The sequence below is a fragment of the Cervus elaphus genome, chromosome 9, assembly GCF_910594005.1.
Source record: "Cervus elaphus chromosome 9, mCerEla1.1, whole genome shotgun sequence".
NCBI classification, from domain to species: domain Eukaryota; kingdom Metazoa; phylum Chordata; class Mammalia; order Artiodactyla; family Cervidae; genus Cervus; species Cervus elaphus.
The window spans coordinates 69699450-69722427 of NC_057823.1; the positions used below are offsets into that span (position 1 = coordinate 69699450).

Here is a 22978-nt window from a genome sequence, read left to right on the forward strand (position 1 = left end):
AAAATGTCTACTGACTCCTTGTATTGAATGAAGAACAAGAGCATGGGCCCTCGAGTTAGAGGACCTGGGCTTGAATCCTGGTTCTGCCACTCACTAGCCATGTGTGTTCAGGCAACTCAGCTGCTCTGTGCTTCAGTTTCCCCATCTATTTTTAACAAGGAGAGGAGGAGGGAATAATAATAATAGTATCTTCCTTCCCTGTATTATGCAAAGTAAAATCAGTCAGAGAAAGAAAAATGCTGTATGTTCTAATTTACATGAATAATCTAAAACATAAAACAAATGAATATCACAAAACAGAAACAGACTCACAGACACAGAGAGCAAACTAGCAGTTTCCAAAGGAGAGAGGGGTGGGAGGAGGGGCAAAATAGATGAAGGGGATGAAAAGGTACAAAAGACCAGTCATAAAATAAGTTAGTTACAGGAATGTAATGTACAGCGCAAGGAATATAGTCACTATTTTATAATAAGCTTGTATGCACGTCATCTATAAAAATATTGAATCACTATGTTGTGTATCTGAAACTAATACTGTAAGTCAGCTATATTTTAATAAATAATTTTTTTTAAAAAGCACCTGCCTCCAGAGCTGCTAAGAGTAAGTCTCTTGGAACTGGCCAGGTCCATAGTCAGCACCCAACAAATGTCAACTAGTTTTAAAGGTTTTCAGATCATTGTAAGGGTACTTCTTAGGGCTCACCTTCTCGACAGCATAATCAGAACCAGCACAGTATTTATGTACGTGAGATGTGGAACCAGGCTGCTAAGGAAAAAGCTCTAGCTCTGCCAATAATTAGTGCGTGACCTTGGGCAAATTCCTTGACTTTTCAGTATCTCCATTTCCTTACCTGACTAGTAACAGATAGTCATAGGGTTATTGTGAGAATTAAAAGAGTTTGTTGTTGTTGTCCAGTTGCTAAGTTGTCTCTGACTCTTTGTGACCCCATGGACTGTACCTCCCCAGTTTCCTCTGTCCTCCACTCTCTCCTGGAGTTTGCTCAAATTCATGTCCATTGAGTCAGTGATGCTAGGACGTGGCAGACACTTGGAATTATACCCAAAGAAAGCATTCAGTCTGTATTACTATCATTGTCATTTAGCCTGAAGGCCCAGATTTGCAGGAAAAATAGATTCAAATATTAATCTAAGTAGCTAAAGAGACTGACGGTAGGCAAGCCATCTGATATCATGGGACCCAAGATGCCCTTATCTGAAAAATGAGAATAAATATACAAGTCTTATCTTCTCCCAAGATTGTTGTGAGTCTCAAATGGAAAGTGCCAGATTAACTGAGAAGTGCTCTCAAGTTTAACATTCACGGGCACAGAACAAACACTAACATACAAGTAATCAAAAGGGCCCCAGTTACTCTCACTGGCCGCTCTCCCTCAGTGAAGGGGTTTTACTCACAGGATGTTAGAGCTGAAAGAGGCATTTGAGATAACCTGTCAGTTTTTTATATATTTTTTTTTTTCCATCAGGAAAGCCTCTTTTCTCCTGTACCAAAATTTGACTTTAAAGCCACAAATCTAGAAAGGATAAAAGCAAAGTTGCTATGGGTAGAGATGAGAGAGATGGCGTGGTGAGAATCACACCCACTGTCTTCCCTGAGTTCCCTAAGGCATTTTTGTGGGGCCCAGACACCCCATCTAACAATCCCATGGCACAGTGGGAACTGGGAATCAAATGAAGATTTTGCTCAACCCAAAGACACACAACTAACCAAAGGCACAGCTGGATAAGAATCCAGATCTGCTGATGCCTAAATTCAATATTGGAGAAGGAAATGGCAACCCACTCCAGTATTCTTGCCTGGAAAATACCATGGACAGAGGAGCCTGGTGGGCTACAGTCCCTGGGGTTGCAAAGAGTCGGACACGACTGAGTGATTTCACTTTCAAATTCAATATACATGCTTCTATCTGCATAGGAAAAAAGGCCATTTTTTCTGACTACTCTAGGTAATACTCATGCAAATTCACACAGCAGGGTCCAAACTCAAGGAATTGTAAAGTTGGTGGCTTTTGAGTGACTGACCTGGAAATAACTCTTCTGCTGGTGCTAACTCCTTTCAGAAACCAGGAATAACAACAGTTTGGTGCCCAAGTATCACCCTAATTTCTGGATGGATGGGAGATGGCGGTGCTGTGCTCAGATGGAGAAGCTTGCGGTGGGCTGTGCCCAGTATGATCCCACCAAAAATGGTAAGCGGTTATGAATTCCCTTTCTTCTTTGTATAATGACTGACCGCTCTGCTAGTAGGAAGTAAAGGTTCTTTGCTTCCCATCACCAGGGGTGTCCAGGATTGAATGCAAAATTTCACATTTTCAAAATTTTCAGAAGACAGTCATCTGCATCTAACACCAGTCTGTTGGTGTTTTTTTTCATCTCAAGTGTGTGTGTATGTGTGCGTGTGCACTCAGACATGTCCAACTTTTCACAACCCCAGGGACTATAGCCCACCAGGCTCCTCTGTCCATGGGATTTTCCAGGCAAGAATACTGGAGGGGGTTTCCATTTCATTCTCCAGGGGATCTTCCTGACCCAGGGATCAAACCTGTGTCTCCTACTAACCTGCATTGGCAGGCAGATATTTTATCACCGAGCCACTGGGGAAGCCTACATCTTGAGGCTGATGTCTTTATAACTCCTTGCTACTCAAAATGTGGTTCTTAGACCAGCGGCATCATCAACACCAGGAAGCTGGTTAGAATGCAAATTCTAGGGCCCCCTGTAGGTCTGTTGGATCAGAATTTGTATTTTAACAATATCTGGGTGCACGGTTAAGTTTGAGAAGCATTGCTATACCTTCAAGTTAGGAAATTTGAAAGGCACAGTCTCCTTAAATCTGAAGTTGTAGAGACAGCCTTATAGATATATAGAGATACACAATATTATCTATTAGAGTGGCATCGTGTCACACATGTGTTTATAACACAAATTGAATTCTACACACTTGGAGGGGAAAGAAAGTAAAACAAAAAACCTGCTTATTTTACAATGTGGCTTCTCCCCGGCTCTACTTACTTGCCCTTGAACTCCACAGTCTCAGAGAGAAGGAGGCCACAGCCTAAATGCAAAGCGGAAACAAAAGATGTTGTCCTTTGGCCTTTGAAGTCAAAGACCTAGGTCCTAGGGATTGGCATTTGAATCATTTTTAATTTATGTAATGAATTTGGAGGGGGCACATTCCAGATAGCTCAGTGGTAAAGAATCTGCTTGCCAATGCAGGAGATGCAGGTACAGTCCCTGGGTCGGAAAGATCCCAAGAAGACAGGAATAGCAACCCACTCCAGTATTCCTGCCTGGAAGATCCCATGGATAAAGGAGCCTGGCAGGCTCCAATCCATGGGTCACAAAGAGTTGGACATGACTGAGTGAGTGAGCACGCATGCATGACTTTGGGCCCTGAACTCCCAGTGAAGGGCAACTCCATTCTGATGCACATTTACATACATTACACTCCCACTTCTCACAAGCATCTAGGGTAGATGGTATGATGTTAAAGAAAGAGGAGGCTTAAGCACTTCAGTACCCTCGAGGTTACGCAGTGAAGAAGCGCACTGCGGAGACATGGCTGACTAGGAATGACGGATCATACGGGTTGTTTTCTTCCAACGCCCTTTCCTCTCAGCCTCTCTTACCCTACTTAACTCTTCTCATCTGTCAGTTTCTTTTTTGCACTAAAACCCAGTACCTCAGATTGACAGCCCAAGGCGGATGTGCTAAATGTAACACGTGGCTGGCTTTTCTGCCACTTCCTGAGTTGCAGCCCCTCTTAGTGCCACTTTAAAAACCACTACTTCTCACCCTCCACCTTGGGAGAGAAAGTTCAGAGTTACCAGTCCCTTGGCCCAGAAAAGCATTTGCCTAGTTTTACAGGTCAATGATTCCCTACATTAGCTCTTTGGACCATACAGAAGCCCATATCTAATGAAAAAGAAATAGGTTTTATGTGGGTGGAATCAACCACAAGGACAGGATGGCACGGGCTTGCCAGTGACTGAAAGCTCTTTCCAAAGTCAAAGTTGTCTCCAAATTCCTGCTGGAACCTTGCTGTAGGCCCTTGGATGGGTCACTTGGCTAACAAGGACCATGGTGTCCTCATCACTAAAATGGAAGCAGAAATTTTAGGGGTCTTAAGATGAAATATTCTCTAAACTCCTTTCCAATTCTGAAATCCTTTGACTCTGTTTCCACTTTGCAGTCTTCTCCATGCATGTAGTGGCTATTCCTAGGGACACAGTATTCCCCTCCACTGGGTGGTACACACATGTTAGAGGTGTGCAGAACATCTGAATGACTCACCGGGTCAGGGTTGGTCATGCTAACCTCCTCCTCAAATGAAGCTGGGTCTAACCACTGCACAGTCACTCTGCTGATGGACCTACTGCCATCTCCTCATCTGAGTCTGTTCTTATTCTCCCTTCTTCTGGTTTGGTTTAAGTAACCTCATGCACCATAGTTTTGACAGACTCGAGGGCAGTTTTCAAGAAGCAAGGCTTGTAGAATTCCCAGTGTTGGGCACAAATACAATGAGGGTCTAAGAGAACAGGGCTTTGGGATTAAAAAAAAAAAAACACACACACCTGGTGTGAGTTCCAGCCCCTCGGTATCCTTGCTCTGTGATTTCATATTTGTCACTTAACTTTCTGAGTCTCTTGGCCAGCTTTCTCATCTGTAAAATGGGAACGATGATAATAAGTTAATAAGTGGTTACTTTCTGGGGCTGCTGGGAGAGTCAGTGGGGTTGGGGAAGCTCCTAGCACCGTTGCTGGCACTTAGCCGGCTCTGTAAATGGCAACTGTGTCTGCTAGTCATCCCCTTTGTGGACAGAAGAATCTGAAGCTGAGAGAGTACGTGTGTGTCTGCCTGGGAAGTAACAGAAGTCGCTGAATTTAAAATGGGCTCTGTTATATCAACCCACAGGCTTCCCGGGTGGCTCAGTGGGTAAAGAATCTGCCTGCAATGAAAGAGATGCAGGAGATGCAGTTTGATTGCTGGGTCAGGAAAAGCCCCTGGAGGAGGGAATCGCTACTTAGTCCAGTATTCTTGCCCGGAGAATCCCATGGACAGAGGAGCCTGGTGGGTTATAGTCCATGGGGTCTCAACAGAGTAGGACATGACTGAAGTGACTTAGCAAATATTCAACCAACAGCAGCACCCACTTATGCAGCCAGAACTAACCCCACGTACAAGTTTCACTGCACACAAACTTCACACAGAGGGGGAGGAAGAAAGGTAAGAGCAAGGCTAGAGGAAGAAGAGATCAGGCACAGAATACTCAGGGCTAGAAAGGGCTCAAGACCACCCAGCTTGTATGTGGTGGAGTTGGGGTTAAGGTAACTGGCTCTTGGCACCAAGTTGAGTGCTGTAATGGGCCCATGTTTCCCATTATGTATGTATGTTTCCTTTTTCTAAGTGAATTGCATACCTAATATCCCAGCCTGCCCTTGATTATGGAGAAGGCAATGGCAACCCACTCCAGTACTCTTACCTGGTGAACCCCATGGACAGAGGAGCCTGGTAGGCTGCAGTCCATGGGGTCGCTAAGGGTTGGATACGACTGAGAGACTTCACTTTCACTTTTCACTTTCATGCATTGGAGAAGGAAATGGCAACCCACTCGTGTTCTTGCCTGGAGAATCCCAGGGACAGGGAGCCTGGTGGGCTGCCGTGTATGGGGTCGCACAGAGTCGGACACGATTGAATCGATTTATCAGCAGCAGCAGCCCTTGATTAAGGTGTCAGCACAGGGTCTGGGCTCCAGTGTCAATGTATGATCTCTTCTCACCACATCCCAGACATGGCTGCCCAGTTCCAAGTCAACCCCCTGCAGAGATACGGTGCTCACTACCTGTGGATGCCACCCACCCTCTGCTTATCTCTAACTGTTCAAGAAGTCTTCGAACTGAGCAGAAGCCTAGACACTGCCTCCCCATACCACACAGACACACAGCTTCAGTCCACTGATTCCACACTGGGCCTTTTTAGTGCCTTAAACCAGGGGTTCCTAACCTCTGAGATCTAATGCCTGATGATCTGAGGTGGAGCTGATGCAATAATAATAGAAATACAATGCACAATAAATATAATGCACTTGAATCATCTGGAAGCCACCCCTTCCTCCACCCCACTCCCTGGGTTTGTGGAAAAATTGTCTCCCACGAAACGAATCTCTGGTGCCAAAAAAGCTGGGGACTTCTGCCTTAAAGGAGAAATCCTGAGAGAACAGATGAAGAGATGAAAGGAAAGAGAGAGGGGAAGGGAGAGAAAGAAGAAAGGAGAAAGGAGGAAAGAAGGAAGAGACTGCAAAGAAAGACATCGAGACATGGAGACACAAAGACACAAACAGAGAGAGGTGTTGGGGTGTTGTCTGGAGGAGTCGGCGAGAACAAATACTCAGAGCCTTAAGATAACAGCCCTCTCACAAAGCAGCACGACAACCTCTCGCCTCATCCACCCTCTCTCCAAGCCCACAGGGGCATCAGGAAGCCAGTGAGTCACGGTCCCCCTGAGTCACCAATTCCAAGTCCTGGTTCAGCAGGTGGGGGTGCCTTTGTGGAGGCTCCGTGCCTCTGGGAAAGGACACACACTGAGACCGGGGAACCCCTCTGCACTAGGCTTTTCCTGGGGTACCGGAAGAGGGGCTTCTGGAAGTCTCTGGTGTCTCCTGGAAAATGAGATCAGGAACATGCAGGCTGAAAGAGAGAAAACCCAGGCCCTGTGTCTCATCCTTTCTCCTGCTGTTCTCTTTGGGGCCCCTTTTCTCTGAAAAGCCCCCAGCCGTTCATCTCCAGCTGGGCACATTCGGTTTCATGCTCATTTTCTTTTTCTGTTTTTCTTGTTTCAGCTTCAAAGAAGCCTCTTCCTCCTACTCCTGAAGACAACAGGGTGAGTGAAAGCACAAGGTCTGGGCTCGGGGAGGCGGGGGCCCAGGGAACCTCAAGCTGCTGCTCTGGTGTCATCCTGCTTGGGTTTCCCATCTGCTCAGGTTTCTCAACCCTGACCTCGTTGCGATGCAGCTGAACTCAACACTGTGGGTTTCTTGGGCCCAGCTTGTCTCCTGGGTGGGTCCAGGTAAAATGACCACTCAGCTGCCAAAATCTTCACTCCACCGCCTTCACTCAACAAACACTTCTCAGTATCATACTGTGCATCCAAGTACCTTGACTAAGTTGGGGCCTAATAACAGCTCACAGCCACATAAAATGGTGTATTTACTCCACCCTTTGACAGACAAGCATTTTGGAAGCATACACCTGAGAACACTTCAAATTCTTCAAAGCAGGTCCATGCTTTTACTAGTCATTTCAAAACTCACTATCTGTTCTGGCCACTTCAGAGGGTTATAATTTTATTCTCATGTGAAAGCTTGGAAAAGCAAGTCCCACGAGAGGTTATCCGAAGGCCATTCGGTAACTTAGTAGTCAAGATAGTAGGCTAGAGGGTTCCTGGTGTGGTGGTCTTTAACTTGAGTGGTCGTTCCCAAAAGTCTGGTCCCTGGACCAGCAGCATCAGCATCACTGGGGAACTGGTTAGAAATGCAAATTCTCAGAACCCCTTCTCCCGCTGCCCAACCTCACCACACCCTAAGACCTCTGACATGCAAAACTTTAGGGAAAGGGACCAGTAATCTGCACTTTAATAAACCTCAAGATGATTCTAAGGCATGCTGGAGTTTGAGAAACACTGGTCTAATATACTGACTTGCAAGACTTAAGCGATATCAAGTCAATTCTCGGGAAGCTATTTAATCGAAAAGACAAAACAAAACAAAAAACAGGAGAAAAAGCAATCTTAGCCCTCACTTTATGGTAATACCAATGCCAATATCCACATTTGAGTAACTGGTCTTTATTCCAGAACATACTGATTCTGCTCCCTCATGCTTCTTCCTGAAGGATGAACCCTACTTTTTTTTCCAGCCAATATGGTCACATTTCAAGCACTGGCAGCTTCCCCATAAGAGAAATTCTACATCGTTCAAAACTGGGCTGACTTTTAGATTTGTTGTCAGCCCTCTCTCACTCAACAAGAAAGAAGTGTATTTAAATTGCAGCAGAAAATGGGCTCTTTTCCATTTTACTTCATTCATCTTCTAAAGACCATTTTACCATCACCCTTGAAAATATGGTTTGGAATCCCACTGCCCTGGCTTGCAGGTGGTTCCAACAGTTCCACCTAAACCCATACCTCTGCACCTTAGGCTGGCTTGCTTCTACCTGGTTTTTCACTATTAGTGAAGGTAAAAGTCAGAAAAAAGGGCATATCCACCTCCCTTTGGACACCACCACTTGGCTTCTCAGACTTCTTGGAGGAACAGCTTTAGGACACCAGCCGCAGGGCTGTTGGAATCATGGTTGCAGTTTCAATCATACATCTAAATCTACAGCAATCTTGAATTACTTGAAATCACTTCTCCCATCACCTTCATTTTCTGTTCTAGACTAAGTGATGGCATCTTGAGTTGGCATCTATAGAGGCTATACTTTTAATCTGATCTGAGCAACAGGCCTGATGCTTAGTGTGAGAGAGTCTATGGACTGGGGACAGTTCTCCAGAGGGTGGAGGGTGGCTATTATTGGTCAGGATAGAAACCATTCATGATCAGAGTAATTGAGAACTCCAGGCCTCTCTAGCCTGTGGATGCAGATGAGGTTATGTTTCACTCTTGGTCCTCCCACGTACACAAGAACTCAGCCCTTCTTCGCAGCCTGTCCCCATCAACCCAGAAGGACTTCCTGAGGGGCCACCCAGACACACATCTGTGGCTTCCTTGTTAAGGCACACTACCCCTGCCACTCCCACCTGGGAGGGCCCAGTCTCAGCTGGGTGGAGCTATCCCCTACTGGGGTCAGGAGCTCTCAGAAATCAGGGCCATTCTGAGACCAGCAGTAGAGTGGCCAGGAGACAGGACTATTCCCCGATTCCATGACTCATCTCATCTCCTGGGCTCCCAAATAGCCCTTCTGGAGCCCAGAGTCTCAGTTTCTCCAAATGCCATCCCTTCATTTTCTCAGTGGAATCTCATGGTTCTCAATCCTATCAGACCCAGTACTCCCTTTTTCTGACAAATATTTTATAAAGCCCCCTTTATTATAACAAAAAGAAATTAAATAGATAATACCACTTATGTAAACACATACTTTCTAAAAGAACCAATAAATGTTCTAACCATAATGTTTAAAAAGGAAAATAAAATAACTTATACAAATCCATACATGTTTCTATATATAAATATTGGGCATGACTATACTGGACAGAATAATAAAACGCACCTGTATTTGAATCCTGTTAAATTTGGCAGCTCAAATGCAACTGTTCCAGGAATGTAGTATCAGTGACTCAAAGACAGTATTACCATCTGTGATACACTTTCCAAAAGAACAAACAACTCTTGGTCAAGTTCTGAACTAAACAAAGTGTAATCTGCCCTCCACATAAAGGGTGGCTACCTCCTAGGAAACCAAGCACTTCATGTAAGGTGGAGGCCTTCTCTGGAATATCTAACAGGACATTCAAAAGTCATTTAGGATGTGGTATGCTACAGGGTGTTTTGCATCCTTGACCCTCTCCCATTCAATGCTAGTAGCCCACCTCAATCTTTGTGACATTCAAAACACCCCCGTAGATGTCCAAAATACTCCCTATGGAAAGGTTTCACATGGTTTGAGAAACCCACTCTGATCTTTGTCTTAGTAATAATTAATCAATCAGTTGGATCTATAATGAGATGAATACCTTACTATATTTTCCTTTATCCTCCTGCCCTTGAACACAATTCCTTCCTCCATTAGCTCTTAGGGTGACAGCCTCAAGCCCAACAACTCTCGTCTGTAGTACTCAATATATCATCTCACAAGCTCCACAAATAATCTAGGCTTCAAATCCAAACTGTATCAGTGTGATTTTATTTTTTAATCTCCAATATTTGTATGCCACCAAATATTTAAGTGCACTCAGAGAACTTCTGATTTACCATTGCTGAATCTCACTCTAGCCACTGATCCAATCTCTTCCCACATTTGCTATCTCACAAAGCCTGCTAACCTGTAGCAGGTGTGCCCACCCTGAACACTTGTGACTCCTTTACATGAGGACCTCTTCAGTCTTCAATATCTCATCCTAAGAAAGATACTGAAAACAGTGATACAAGCAAGAGAGCCCATCAAAGGAATAAGAGATCCTATGGGATGTAGTACAGAAAGCATAAGAATAATTCAATTGCTAAACTTTCCCCATCTGGGCCTCAGTTTCCTTATTCTAAACAAAAGAGTGAACTAAATGATCTCTCAGAGACATTCCAGCTCCAACAGTCCATGATTCTATAGATCTGGACAAACCCAAAAATAAAAGTAGGAAAGCATGAACTAAATGATGTAGTGTTGACTTCATCACCTTTGCCAAGAATGTGATGCTTCTAGCAGAGAAGCTGTGAATTAGGACATGGCTTAAGTAGAGAAACAAGATATCTGTGACAAGCATAGCTGCCTGGAATTCACTGAGAGTCAGAGTTTACCACTTGGAATGGGAGAGGCGGTGAATTCCAGGTAATGCGTGTCTTTGTGTCCTATTCCATATCACGAGCCTGACAATAAGAAAGCCAACTGGAGGAAGGCAAATGGCCTCAGCGAGTACCCCCAGTGGATTTGAGGAACCGGTGTCTGAACTGGCATAGGTCCAAGAGCAAGTTACAGCCCAGGGACTTGCTGACCTTGCTTTCCACCGGTTACCTCCTTTCTCACATCTTTGCTTGATTTCGTTGTCTCCCTCCTCCAGCGGTCACTTCGGGAACTTGAAGAAACCGTGGTCATTGCCCTGTATGACTACCAAACGAATGATTCACAGGAACTGATGCTACAGCGCAATGAGGAGTACTACCTGCTCGACAGCTCTGAGATTCACTGGTGGAGGGTTCAGGACAGGAACGGGTAAGGCGCCTGGGCGGCTGCTGCCCCAGCTTTCGAGGGGAGGTGGGGACAAAGACTGTCCTGCCTCTCTCAGAGAGACCATGGCACTGAGTGAGGAGAGCAGGGCAGAGGCAGAAGGAGGAGGAAGGAGGACGTTGCTGAAAAGGGTCTTCCCCTTCTCAGAAGAGCCCGGGAGGCAGTCACTCACCATACTTACTGCCTGGACCTTATCAAGCCAGGTCCCAACCTCCAAACTCATCTAAAAATCTTCTGGGTTTTACCACTGATATCCACAGTTTGGGAGAATGGCAACTTGTTCCACAAAGCACCATTGTTTTTGAGTGCTTAAATGAGGCCGAAGGTGTATATCCCATTGTGAGGGTCTTATTGTTGGTGGAAACAAACGGCATGTACAGATGGTGCAGATTGGTGGTTACATTAAGAAGCATCAGGGAAAAAGTACTAAAGACTTAGTGAAGCCAAGAGCCTGTGAACTAGCCATCCATGTGATTCATGGAGAAAATAAAATCATACAAATACAATTTACCCTCAATTGGACTTTCGAATGAAAAAAAATCTTATGACCCTTTATCTGAACTGAGCTACAAGAAAATTACTGTTACTGACCTTTAGAATGCTCTGTGATAGATATGAGTTTCATACTGTGGTTAGTTTAAAGTTATCAGATTTACACTGCTTTATAAGGCTGTATTTTCTCCTTTAAAGATCAGAGATATTTACCTATGTCCCAGGATATTCTCCAGAATCATCTCCAGAAGATGATTTCAATAACTGCATAAATCCAACATAAAATGTACAATAATTTAGCAAATTTCCTTCTTGGGTGCTTAGGCTGTTTCTAATATTCTGAAAATATTAACAATGCTACAATTACCATCTTTATATATTAAGGGTTTAAACATTTTCAAAGTATGAGATTATTATTAATTTTAACATATTTTTCAAAAGAAAATGAAAACACTCCATTACTGCAGTATCTGGATAGCCAATGTCAATGTTTTATATTACAAAAACTAACAACAGTTTAAATAAGTTAACTGTTTAACTATTTAAATAACAGTTAAAAATAAGCCACCCTCCATTTGTCTGCACATCAGTTCTAAAAGTATTCATTGTTAAGTTACTTGTGCATCCTAGGCAAAAGAGTTATACATATAGAAATGCATCCTATTTTTCATTTGCATTAAGGTGATTCATTCTGATCTTCACCTTGCTTTTAACTTCTAATGATATATCTTAAAGATATTTTCATATCAGTGCATACAAATCTACCTTATTTTTTAAGTAAATGTATAGTTTTAGAATGTATGCTTGTGCTATAAATATTTAAACAATATTTTATAGTGGGATATTTAGTTTCCAGGTTGCTTTCTTTGTTGTTTCAAACAAGGCTGCAATGAAGATCTTGCATTGCCCATGCTCATGTAACTTAGAAATCTTTTGTAATACACATACTTTTGAAAACATATTTTTTCTTTGAAAAAATACATAACTCACATTTCTAACTATGGAACTGGTGAGTCAGACTATGTGACATCTTAATTTTAAAAGGTAAGTCCCTCAAAAAGCTTGCCAAATTTTACATTCCCCACCAACAGGGTATTGGAGTGCCAACACTGCAGTGAAAGTGTTAGTTGCTCAATTGTGTCCAACTCTTTGTGACCCCATGGACTGTAGCCCGCCAGGCTCCTCTGTCCACAGAATTCTCCAGGCAAGAGTACAGGAGTGGGTAACCATGGCCTTCTCCAGGGGATCTTCTGGACCCAGGGATCAAACCTGGGTCTCCCGCACTGCAGGCAGATTCTTTTCCATCTAAACCACCAGCGAAGCCCAACATTGGGTATCATTACATTTTAAAAGGCGGGGGGCGGGGGGCAATCTGATGAGTAGAAAAAGAGGTACACAAACATTTTTAGGGTAAAGACTTTACTTTTTACATATATCATAACTTACATTTTCAAGGCACCTTCTTTTTAAGTACTCTTATCAATTCCATTGCAAGGGAAGTAAAGGGGGGTTAGATCAAAAACTGTGGTCTCAGAAGCAGTGTCACTTGCTTGCTGAAAACAGACCTAAAAGCCCCCTCACCTGGAACCTCCCTCTCTAGTTAACACGGGGAAACAAACAAGATCAGTCACATCACCTTCTCTTTGCCTGTTATGGGGAGGCTCATTTCAGAAACAGATTCAAGACTGCCTGGCTCCACAAACACCAGAGGAACTTACTAAGAAATTCATCCCTTCAACCAACTGACATTTCTTTAGTACAACTTATGTGCCAGGAAATTTCTTCTCCTAGGTTTCACTTCCCCAAATGACAGTTTACCCTTTGTTCAATGACCCGTGGAAAGGCTCAGCTCTGTACTTCAAAAGGCATCACAGAAGACACCCCACAGACCAATCAGGGTGTATGGGAATTTCCCTTATGTGCTTTGTAATCGTGTGGTACAGCGGAAAGTACACAAGATGTGGAGACAGAAGACTCGGACTTGAATATCAGCTGCTTTTGTTATTCAGGGCCTTTGGAAAAGTCACTTAACTTCTGTGAATCTATTTTCTTACCTGTAAAATGCAGATGGTAATATCAGCTTTTCATCTCAGAGTGTTGGGAAAATCATTGAGATAAAGAAAGTGAAAGGGCTTTGTAAATTCTATACCCACACACAAGAGAATTATCATCATTTTGTAGATAATCCAGTTTTGGTTGGGATATTAAAACTGTCATTTTATATGAAAGCAAAATAGTATTTGACCTAGTAATATAATTGTAAACATATGGTGTGGCAAAAACAGACATAATTAAAAGGAAATCCAAAAGAAAGACATAAAAGACAGCATATTTGAGAACAAGTTGACTCCTGTTAGTTGGAATTGACTACCTTGAGTGCTGACTTAAGAAGGATTCTGAGGCTGGATGTTCAGTTCTCCAAAGAAAGCATAATACCATGACTGACTAGCCATGGGTAGAAGATATAAGATATCCTGTATTTGGCATCACCATTCTTCATTTCTTCACTCCTCAAAACAATTCTGTGAAATAGATTACACATTTCCCATTAAACATAAATCACTAGATTGAAAAAAAATTCAAACACTTGATAGAGTAAAGAGCAAGAAGTTATGAGACATCTTTTCACAGAATGCACAGTCTGGAGGGATTTTATGTGTGATCCAGTTTAGGTCCTTCATTTTACAGGTACAGAATCAGAGACCTAGAAAGTGGAGGAGACACGGCTTTCACCTTGTAGTATTAACTGTGACAGTGAGTGTGATAGTGTTTTGAAAAGTACTAACACAAGCGTAAAGTATTTTGATGTTCTTACCAGTCTCTTGATCCATATGTCTTTGTTTATACCCAATTTATTCCTGCTCAAAAGAAACTCCTAACCCCAAATCCAGCATAGTTTTACTTCGTTTTTCTCATGTTTTATCATTTATGTTTGAAAGAGCACAAATAACAAAAAACAGTAGGGAGGCCTTGAATTAAAAGTTTACATGGTTGACTGGCAGTATGTTTTGGGACCTGTGGTTGGAAAGTAATTCTTTATATTTTAATTAATTTGGTTTCTTAACTATAAAATGCTAGCACTAAAGTGGAAAAATACTGATTATAACACACACACACACACACACACACAGATGTTTCCTATTAGAAAATAAAGACTGAACATTGATATTTTTTCCAATAGAGGAAATTTTCACAATGAAGAGACTAGCAAGCAGAGCTAATAAATTAAAGTAACTACTTCTTATTTATTATGGCTCAAATTTTAGTAATAAGATCTATATAGCCTTTAACAGATAGGTTGTTATTTTTAGTAATTTTTTATTTGAAAATTTTAAAATGTCTTATCCTGAATGCTAAACAAGACTTCATCTTTAAATGACATCTAGTTGATTAAATCTATGAAATGGAGATGTAAAAATTAGCTTTATATTAATATAAACACTAATTTCCATTTAAACAGGCATGAAGGATACGTTCCAAGCAGTTATCTGGTGGAAAAGTCTCCGAATAACCTGGAAACCTATGAGTAAGATTTTTTTTTTTCCCCAAAAAAATTGGTGCTAATTGGTCTTCTTAGATTAGGAGTGAGTCATCGGTTAATTATTAAGATACCAGGCATTTTCTCTTTTTGACTTGCTTCCATACTCAGGACCCTAAATAAACAACTGGGGACCACTTTAAATAGAAGGGGAAGGATATGTGTTCTCATCTCCTCTTTTACCAAAGTAATGTTTTCAGATGCCTTCACACATTGTAGTCAAAAGAAAAGTTTCTCCTGGGAATTCCAGGAATATTGATCTTACACTATGAACATTAGATCTAATACAGACTGATTTAAAACATGGTTTAACGCAATACTTCCAATACCAAGATAGCAGACAAACAGATAGGCATTAAACATCTGCTTAGTTTGTGTTGTTTATTTCAGACTGTTATTTAAAAGGAGAGTTCACAAATAGTTTTAGTGGAATTATTCAATGTTTAATAAAATCCAAGTGTAGAGAACAACATACTTACCATGAGCATATATTTCCCAGCTCAGTTGCTAGAAGGCCCAGAAGCAATAATACTAGAGTAGCAATGTGCACGCTCAGATTCTGGTTTTTAAATAACATTTCCCACTAAAAACAACTAGGACATCCTGGAGAAATGCCTTGGAGACTCCGAGTTAGGGCAAGAAAAGAACAAAGATGAAATTGGAACATTTTGATGCACCAAAAAATTAAAGAAGTACCCCCAAGTTTTTGTTGTTAAGTAAGGTGAACACATTGAGTGAGCACAGAAGTCAGATTTAAAATGCCTCTTCTGACAAAATTTGGATAATCTGAGTATCAAAATAAATAATGACAGTAATGAACTACAATCACTGAATAAAACAAGAATCCATCATAAATAAATACTTTGATAACTAAATAAATAAAGGGACAAGAAGAAAAAAACTCCTTCTCACCATAAAATGCCAAGTAATGAATGCAGAAGGAATTTTAAAGTGAAAAACCATCTTTTTATAGTTTGAAGTACCAACTCATTTGGGCAAGAATCATCAATGAAAGTTACAAGTAGGTGGTAAAAGTTTGATATTTACATAGTTTCAAAGTATCTTCTTACAAATCACTTATTAAAAAGAGGAAATACCTGGCAGACCCCATCTTAACCAAACAGTCCAAGTTCACATCAATAAGGGGGCAAGCTGACATCGTGCATCTCCTGACATGATACACTGAGGAGGGCACAGCATCACTTCTGTGATAGTCCCACCCAAACATGCGTAACCTGAATTAGTCATGAGGAAACAACAGACAAATCCAAACTGAGGCATAGTCTACAAATAACTGCCCTGGGCTCTTCAAAAATGTTCATGTCATGAAAGACATGAAAGACTAAGAAATTGGTTCACATTAAAGGAAACGGAAGAGATGTAGTAACTAAATGCACCAGTAATCCTGGGTCAATCTTGAACCATAAAAAAGCAAATCAAAAAATATAGTAATATGAAGCATATTATTGGGACAACCGATGAAATCTGAATAAAGTCTAAAATTAGATAACAGCATTGTGTCAGTGTTAAATTTCATGATTTTGGTAATTGTACTATGGTTATATAAATGTATATTTTATTTCTTAGAAATACATACTGAAGTACCTATTAGAATAATGTTCCAGTTTGGACACACTGCAGTTTGAAGAACTCTATTTTAGAAGATATAGGGGGTGAGAGTAGTTAAAGAATATTAATTATTTTGGTCCATTTCATTTCTCCTTCAAATTTATACATATTTCATTTTTATGTTAAAACATAGATAAGGAAAGAAGGAGCCATGTGAGAACATGCCATGATTATGTTCCTTAGGAGTTAACTGTATTGTAAGACTGTAAGAACTGTATCTGGCAGGTGTAACTCCTGAAAGATGTAAAGTTGGGGGATACAGCATAGCAAACTAGGCTTTTCTGGGGGCAGACAGGGAGCCTTTAATGCTTTTTCCTTAAGTCCCTGGTACATGATAGTTACAGGCTGTATATGGTGGTGATAAGAGCATGGGTTCTGGAGCCCCAGTGCCTGGGTTCAAATGCTGGATACTCCAGACCAGCTCACTGGCCTTGGGCAAGTCTCAAAACCTGCTGATAACACTTCCTGACAATGAAAATGAGCTCTACATTAGCTAATTATTCTTTGCAGTCCTGAAGTTCTCACCAGGATATGGCTGGAGCTTCCCCCCAGCAAACTTTGATGGAGTCCACTCTGACTCAGTTGGACATGAGTTTGAGCAAGCTCCGAGAGTTGGTGATGGACAGGGGGCCTGGTGTGCTGCAGTCCAGGGGGTCGCAAAGAGTCAGACATGACTGAGCAGCTGAACTGAACTGAACTGAACTAGTCAGAGATGTGATTTCAGACTAGTTAAGGGCCAATGCAAAAGAGAGTAATCAGGGCATACCCAGGAAGCCAACATTCATACTGAGGCTGTTTTAATGGAAACTTATAAAAAGTCAGTTAGTGCCCTTTTATAAACCTGTATAATACTAGCTTAGAGTCATCAGTCATGAAACTTCCAAAGATGATAGCACATTGCATTTATCTGTTACATGTTATCTGTTGTTGCTTGCTTGAGTAGTGTTTCACACATCCAAATTACCGGCCAGCCAGGCACAGAGCTGGGCTACTAGTTTCAAATGCTCTGAGATGTTTGAAGAAGAGCTTTTAGTGCTATGTATGTTGATGAACCCAAACTATAAAAGTGACATTGAATCCATAGTGTACTTAGATTTGCTTTTCCCCACTGTCCAAATTATTCCATCACAGTGCATTGGTTCATAAAACTGTCTGACATGAATTATTTCATGGTAAGATCTATTCTTTGGTAGCAATAAACCTAGAAGTTACCTTTTTTTTTTCCATTTATATATTTAATCTATTATTCAAATTGGTCATAGAAAATTTGATTTTAAAACTTCTTCAGAGAAGAGATGAGCCACTTATCCTGAGAAATTAGCCTGAAATCTTAAGAAATTAAAACAGTTGTATGATAAAATCAGAAACACAAAATTAAGCAATATTGTGTTATTACATGAACCCCATGACACATTTTCCTTTTAAACTAACTTTGAAGTTCAATCTCAGGTCAGTAAACTTTGTAAAAGTAAAAAATATGTGAATGTTTACCTTATTTTTAGCAGAATACATCCATTAAAAATTTTTAGTTTATTCAACAAATAAATTTGGCACTCATTTCACAAGGAATGTAGCAATACCTAAGGTTTTTCTATATTTGCATTTTTAACAAAGATAAACTAGCCTTATGGGACACTGTCAATGTTATTTGTACAGGAGCTTTTCTGCAGCTGGGAAAAATATAATTATTTTTCAGAAGATCTTGGAAACCAGTCTTATAGAAGAAAATGCTACAATCATTTTTAAAAGATATTTGCTACACTTTCAAATTTATGTTCAACTTTTATAGCTGTCCTAGCATCATTCTACTTATAACCATCCACTGACTTACAAAATAGAGCAGAAGATAAATGTTTTCTAAAATTTTAATAAGGAAAATTTCCAACATGCACAAAAGTGGAGAGAAAAATATAATGAACCTCCATGTACTCAAAACCCCACAGCTTCAACAATTATCAACATTTTACCACTTCTGATTCATTTGTTCCCTTCCAATTAAACATAGTATTACCTGGAAATGGTTCATACTTTTGCTTTTGAGTTTGAAAGTATTGGTAGAAACAAAAAGAACAAAAAATTCTCTGTTATTAATTATCTTTCATAAGAAAATAATTAAATTTTTTAAATATCATTTTTCTATGACTTGTTCCTGCTTTCAGGTGGTACAATAAGAATATCAGCCGAGACAAAGCTGAAAAACTTCTTTTGGACACAGTAAGTCTCTTTAACCTATCTTGTGGCTTCAAATAAAATGAATTGTGCTACTTTTTTCCAGCCAGGTTGTGGTTTGTGCTAATGCAGTGAGCTGATGTGTTGGATTAAAGTGATGTCTGGTACAAGTATAAAAGTATTTTGGGGGTTTACAGGCTTAGCATACATCAGTATAAGAAACCTGGAGAGGATCAAAGGTCTTGGTATTAACATGTGAATATGGCCACCGTTTCAGTGGGTGGTCTTTGCCACCATGATGGCTGGCCCTGAAGAGCTTGGGGCTGGTCTTCCCTGCCTGCCTCTCTGGTTAGGTCAGGGGTGGCTGTGATTCAGATTCCTCCTGGCTGAGCTGTGTGTGGAACTAGAGGAAATACATCACTTGTTTTTTAACTTATTTTTCAAACAACTGTTCTTCTCCAGAGTCATATAGTGTGAGGACCAGGACTGATCTTACCTAGGGGTGTCAGGATTGAGGGAGAGAGGGAAGTGAAGAAAGAAGGCATGGTGTGGTGGGGAAAGTCTTGGCCCTTGCTCTGGCTCCAACTCAGTGTGTGACTTTGGGACATCTCTTCTTCCTTCTGGACCACAGTTTCTCAATGAGTTCAAGGGAGGCACTGGACTAAGTCAGAGTTGACAATGACCTAGGCTCATACTGCCACTCTCTAGTCTTGGTCCTGTGGCCGACCCTGTTGATCAGAGTTCATGGCTTTGGGATCCTGTTCAAAACAGCACTCAAGGAAGCTGCCATCAACTGACTGGCATGCAAGGGAACCCCTCTTTTCCTGGATCAGAAGATCATTTATTACTCTAAAGCTGTGCCTCTCAAAGTATCTGTGGTAATGGATTACTTTCTGTGGTTGGTTCTTAATTTCCACTTGTCACAGACTTATGCAAATTCAATGAAAAATGAATTCATAGGGGGAAAAAGCAAAAATAAGAAGCAAAGACATAAAAAATAATGCAAGTCCCATTTTTTATTAGTATTAGGTCGCTATAAAAAGATTCTAAATGATTCCTCTCAATTTCTTTTTTTGTCTGGTGGTAGAGCAGTAACAGTTTGCCAGCTGGCACCCATCCACACACCACATTTACAGTAACCCTGAAAATTGCACATTGGGGGCTCTTGCAGAGAAACCAAATGCATGCAGGTACTGAGAGAAAGCTTTCTACAGAGAAATCAATTTATCAGCTTATTTGCTTAGAGCAGTGGTTCACAAGCCTGTCTGCACATTAAAATCACCTGGGAAACATTTTAGGAATACCAGTGACAAGGTCCCACCTCAGACTCATGAAATCATAATCTCTAGTGGATAGGGTACAGGCATTAGTAGTTCAGAGAAATATATCTCTGAGTGAGTCTAAATTCAGATGATGTTAATAACCCAGGCTCAACACAGCCTCACCAGTGAGATCAGTAAACAGTAGACAGGGGTTGATGGAGGGACTAGTCTCCCTATGCTGAAATGTCAACCGTGATTCTGCCATTTCACCACATACTATTTTCCGGTTATAGTTTGAAGGTATTTCATATCTTTAAGAATCTTAAACTGCAAACCTCTCTTGGATGGAATGAAGCTGGAGTGACCAATGTATCCTGGTTTGCCTGGAACAGTTCCAGTTTTAAAACTGAGAGTCCGATGGTCCCAGAACCACCCAACCACCAACCTCAGTCCCGGACAAACCAGGACAGTTGATCACCCCAACAGGCAACCATTACTGGTTTGGAGAGTGACTAGGGCTGAGCTTAGAGAAAGGGACATGGGAAGATTTCAAGTAGAGAATGAAGGGCTGTGATGAGAAGGTGGAAAGATGATGAATACCATCAAAGAATAATCTAAAGGTATAGAGTTGATTATTAATGTACTATTTACTTTTGCACAAGGGAAACTTGAAAGTGATAATAAATTCATTCTATAAAAGGCAAAAATAAAATTTCCATATGAGGAAATTGGGAAGGGAGAAGGCAAGCACACAGTCATATTTTGAAGCAGTGAACTTCTCCCTTGATTAAGTTGCCGGTAAGCAGGCAAAGAGGACAAGGTGCCCGTGGGCAGCTTGTTCACATCAAAGAGGGCAAGTTCAGTTGTTTGTGTGTTTACCAGTGACGGGTGTATAACAGGCAGTCTGTATGATGTTGGCTGTCTCAGTTAGCACCTGTCATGATTATGACATGTCTGCACCATTTCCTTTATTAGGATTTCTCAGTATAAACTCACATACCTTACCATTTTGCTGAGCACAGAACTAAGCACATAAAAGACACTTGAGATAGGATCTTTGACCTCAATAGGGACTCACACTATCGGGAAACAAGAAAAACTCTGAAGAGAGAGAGAAGAATCTAAGATACACTGAGCATATGCAGGAGGCTTTCAGTACTCTCGGAATTTTGAGAAGATTCTAGAAGGAATTAGAAAGATTTCATGGAGTAAGAGGAATTAAGGTGAGTTATTAAGACTCTGGTTTCCCCTTGGTTCCACCCCAACTCAGCACTTAATTATACCCTGTGCTTCCCAATAGAGGACACATTAGAACCACTAGAGAATTTTTAAAAATAAAGATTCCCAGGCCCCAGCCCAGACCTACAGAATCAGACTCTCCAGGGTTAACTTCTGGGAACCTATATTTTTTCAAGTCACCTTGTGATATATATGTGGCCTACTCAGCACCTATGTTGTTGGATAATATAATAAATTGTTAAATTAACCAATAAGAACCTATAATAAGAGTTATACTGAATTTAAACAAGTACACTTTTGTTGTTTTTAATCACACACTGATTAATGAAGTATGCCCACGGGGCACCTAAAAAAGCTCACATTAATGATTAGCAAAAGATGATTTCTATTTTACAGCAGTTCTTTGGAGGCATTTAAATACACTCTGCTTGCTAGAGCAGTTGAGACATTCTTCTTTATTAATATTCTAAACTACTTAGCCAAATCCTCTCTGCTTCTTTAGGTCATATACAGGCAAACTTCAGTGGGTCCTTGTATTGTATGATGTTTAAAACGTCAACAGAACTTTTTGAGGGGTGTATTTAGTGTCTCCTTTTCTAACAATTATAGGACCCTTAAAAGATGGATTGGTTCACTTTTATTGACCAAAAATTGATTTATTTCATTTTTGTTAACTAAATCTCTCAAGGTACTGTCCCAAACATATTTCACCATTAGAATATAAACCCTTTATCTTGTTCCTGCTATACACAGGACCTCAGAACTCTACCTATGACATAGTGGCTGCTCATTGAATATTTGTTGAGTGAATGAATACAGCAAATGCTTAAGAAATGTTTTTGAAATTAATAACTATGTTTTGGGAGAAGCTGGCCAGTCATGAGCACTGTTTGGAGCTTTTAAAAAATACAAATTCTAGGATGTCAGCCTGCACCAGTCAGAACCTTGGAAATTGGTACTCGGGTGATTCTGGGGCTCAGCCAAATTTCAGAACCACAGAAAACAACTCTTAGTGTGTATTATAAGTTCTTCAGATAGCACCTCCTCTAAGAACTTCCTCATGCTTTCCCTCTCACAAACGGTGGAATGTGGTTTTTCCCACCTTTGAACTCTTATGCTGCAGTGTCATGACATCTCCAGGAGCTCTCTTTTCACCCAGCTATGGACCTCAGCAGTCTCTCTTCTGTGTAACCCATTTAGGTAGAGGGTGAATTCCTGGCAAGCAGGTACTTGATACCTTACAGCATTGCACATATTGAGTGACCTGAATTTTGGGCAGGAGCCTTTTCTAAGACATTGTTTATGATATTTCCATGATTCTAAGGTGTTATTAGTTAAAGATGCAATATTGAGTCCACAGAAGAATTGTTTTAAGGGAAGAAATGAACCACCTCCAGAATGAAGAGTAGTTATATGTCAGAGACACTCAGATTGTAATGCAGCATAACAAAGATATAAGTTACCAGCCTGTATTTTTCACAATAACCTACCCTGTGTGTCAAGATTATCTTCTGTAAGGTGCCCTTCAAACCATATGGACAGAGAGAAAGAAGGACATTCCTAACACAGTCAACATATCTCAGAAGAAAGCAGGCAATGGCATTAATACTTCTAAAGGATGGCATACCATGACATGTGATAATAATGGCTGATGATAGTCCTAATAGTCCTTGTTCTGGTATTATACTCCAGGAAAT

General features: G+C 40.9%; 1 protein-coding gene across 1 annotated transcript in view; it reads left to right on the forward strand.

The window, feature by feature from the left end:
• Window positions 1-22978, forward strand: part of ITK (IL2 inducible T cell kinase) — a 63468-nt gene that overhangs the window by 22531 nt on the left and 17959 nt on the right. The window contains exons 4-8 of the mRNA XM_043913409.1: window positions 2079-2207; window positions 6857-6897; window positions 10786-10937; window positions 14905-14970; window positions 18771-18825. Of these exons, the coding sequence (XP_043769344.1) occupies window positions 2079-2207; window positions 6857-6897; window positions 10786-10937; window positions 14905-14970; window positions 18771-18825 (443 nt within the window). The remainder of the gene's footprint in view (window positions 1-2078; window positions 2208-6856; window positions 6898-10785; window positions 10938-14904; window positions 14971-18770; window positions 18826-22978) is intronic.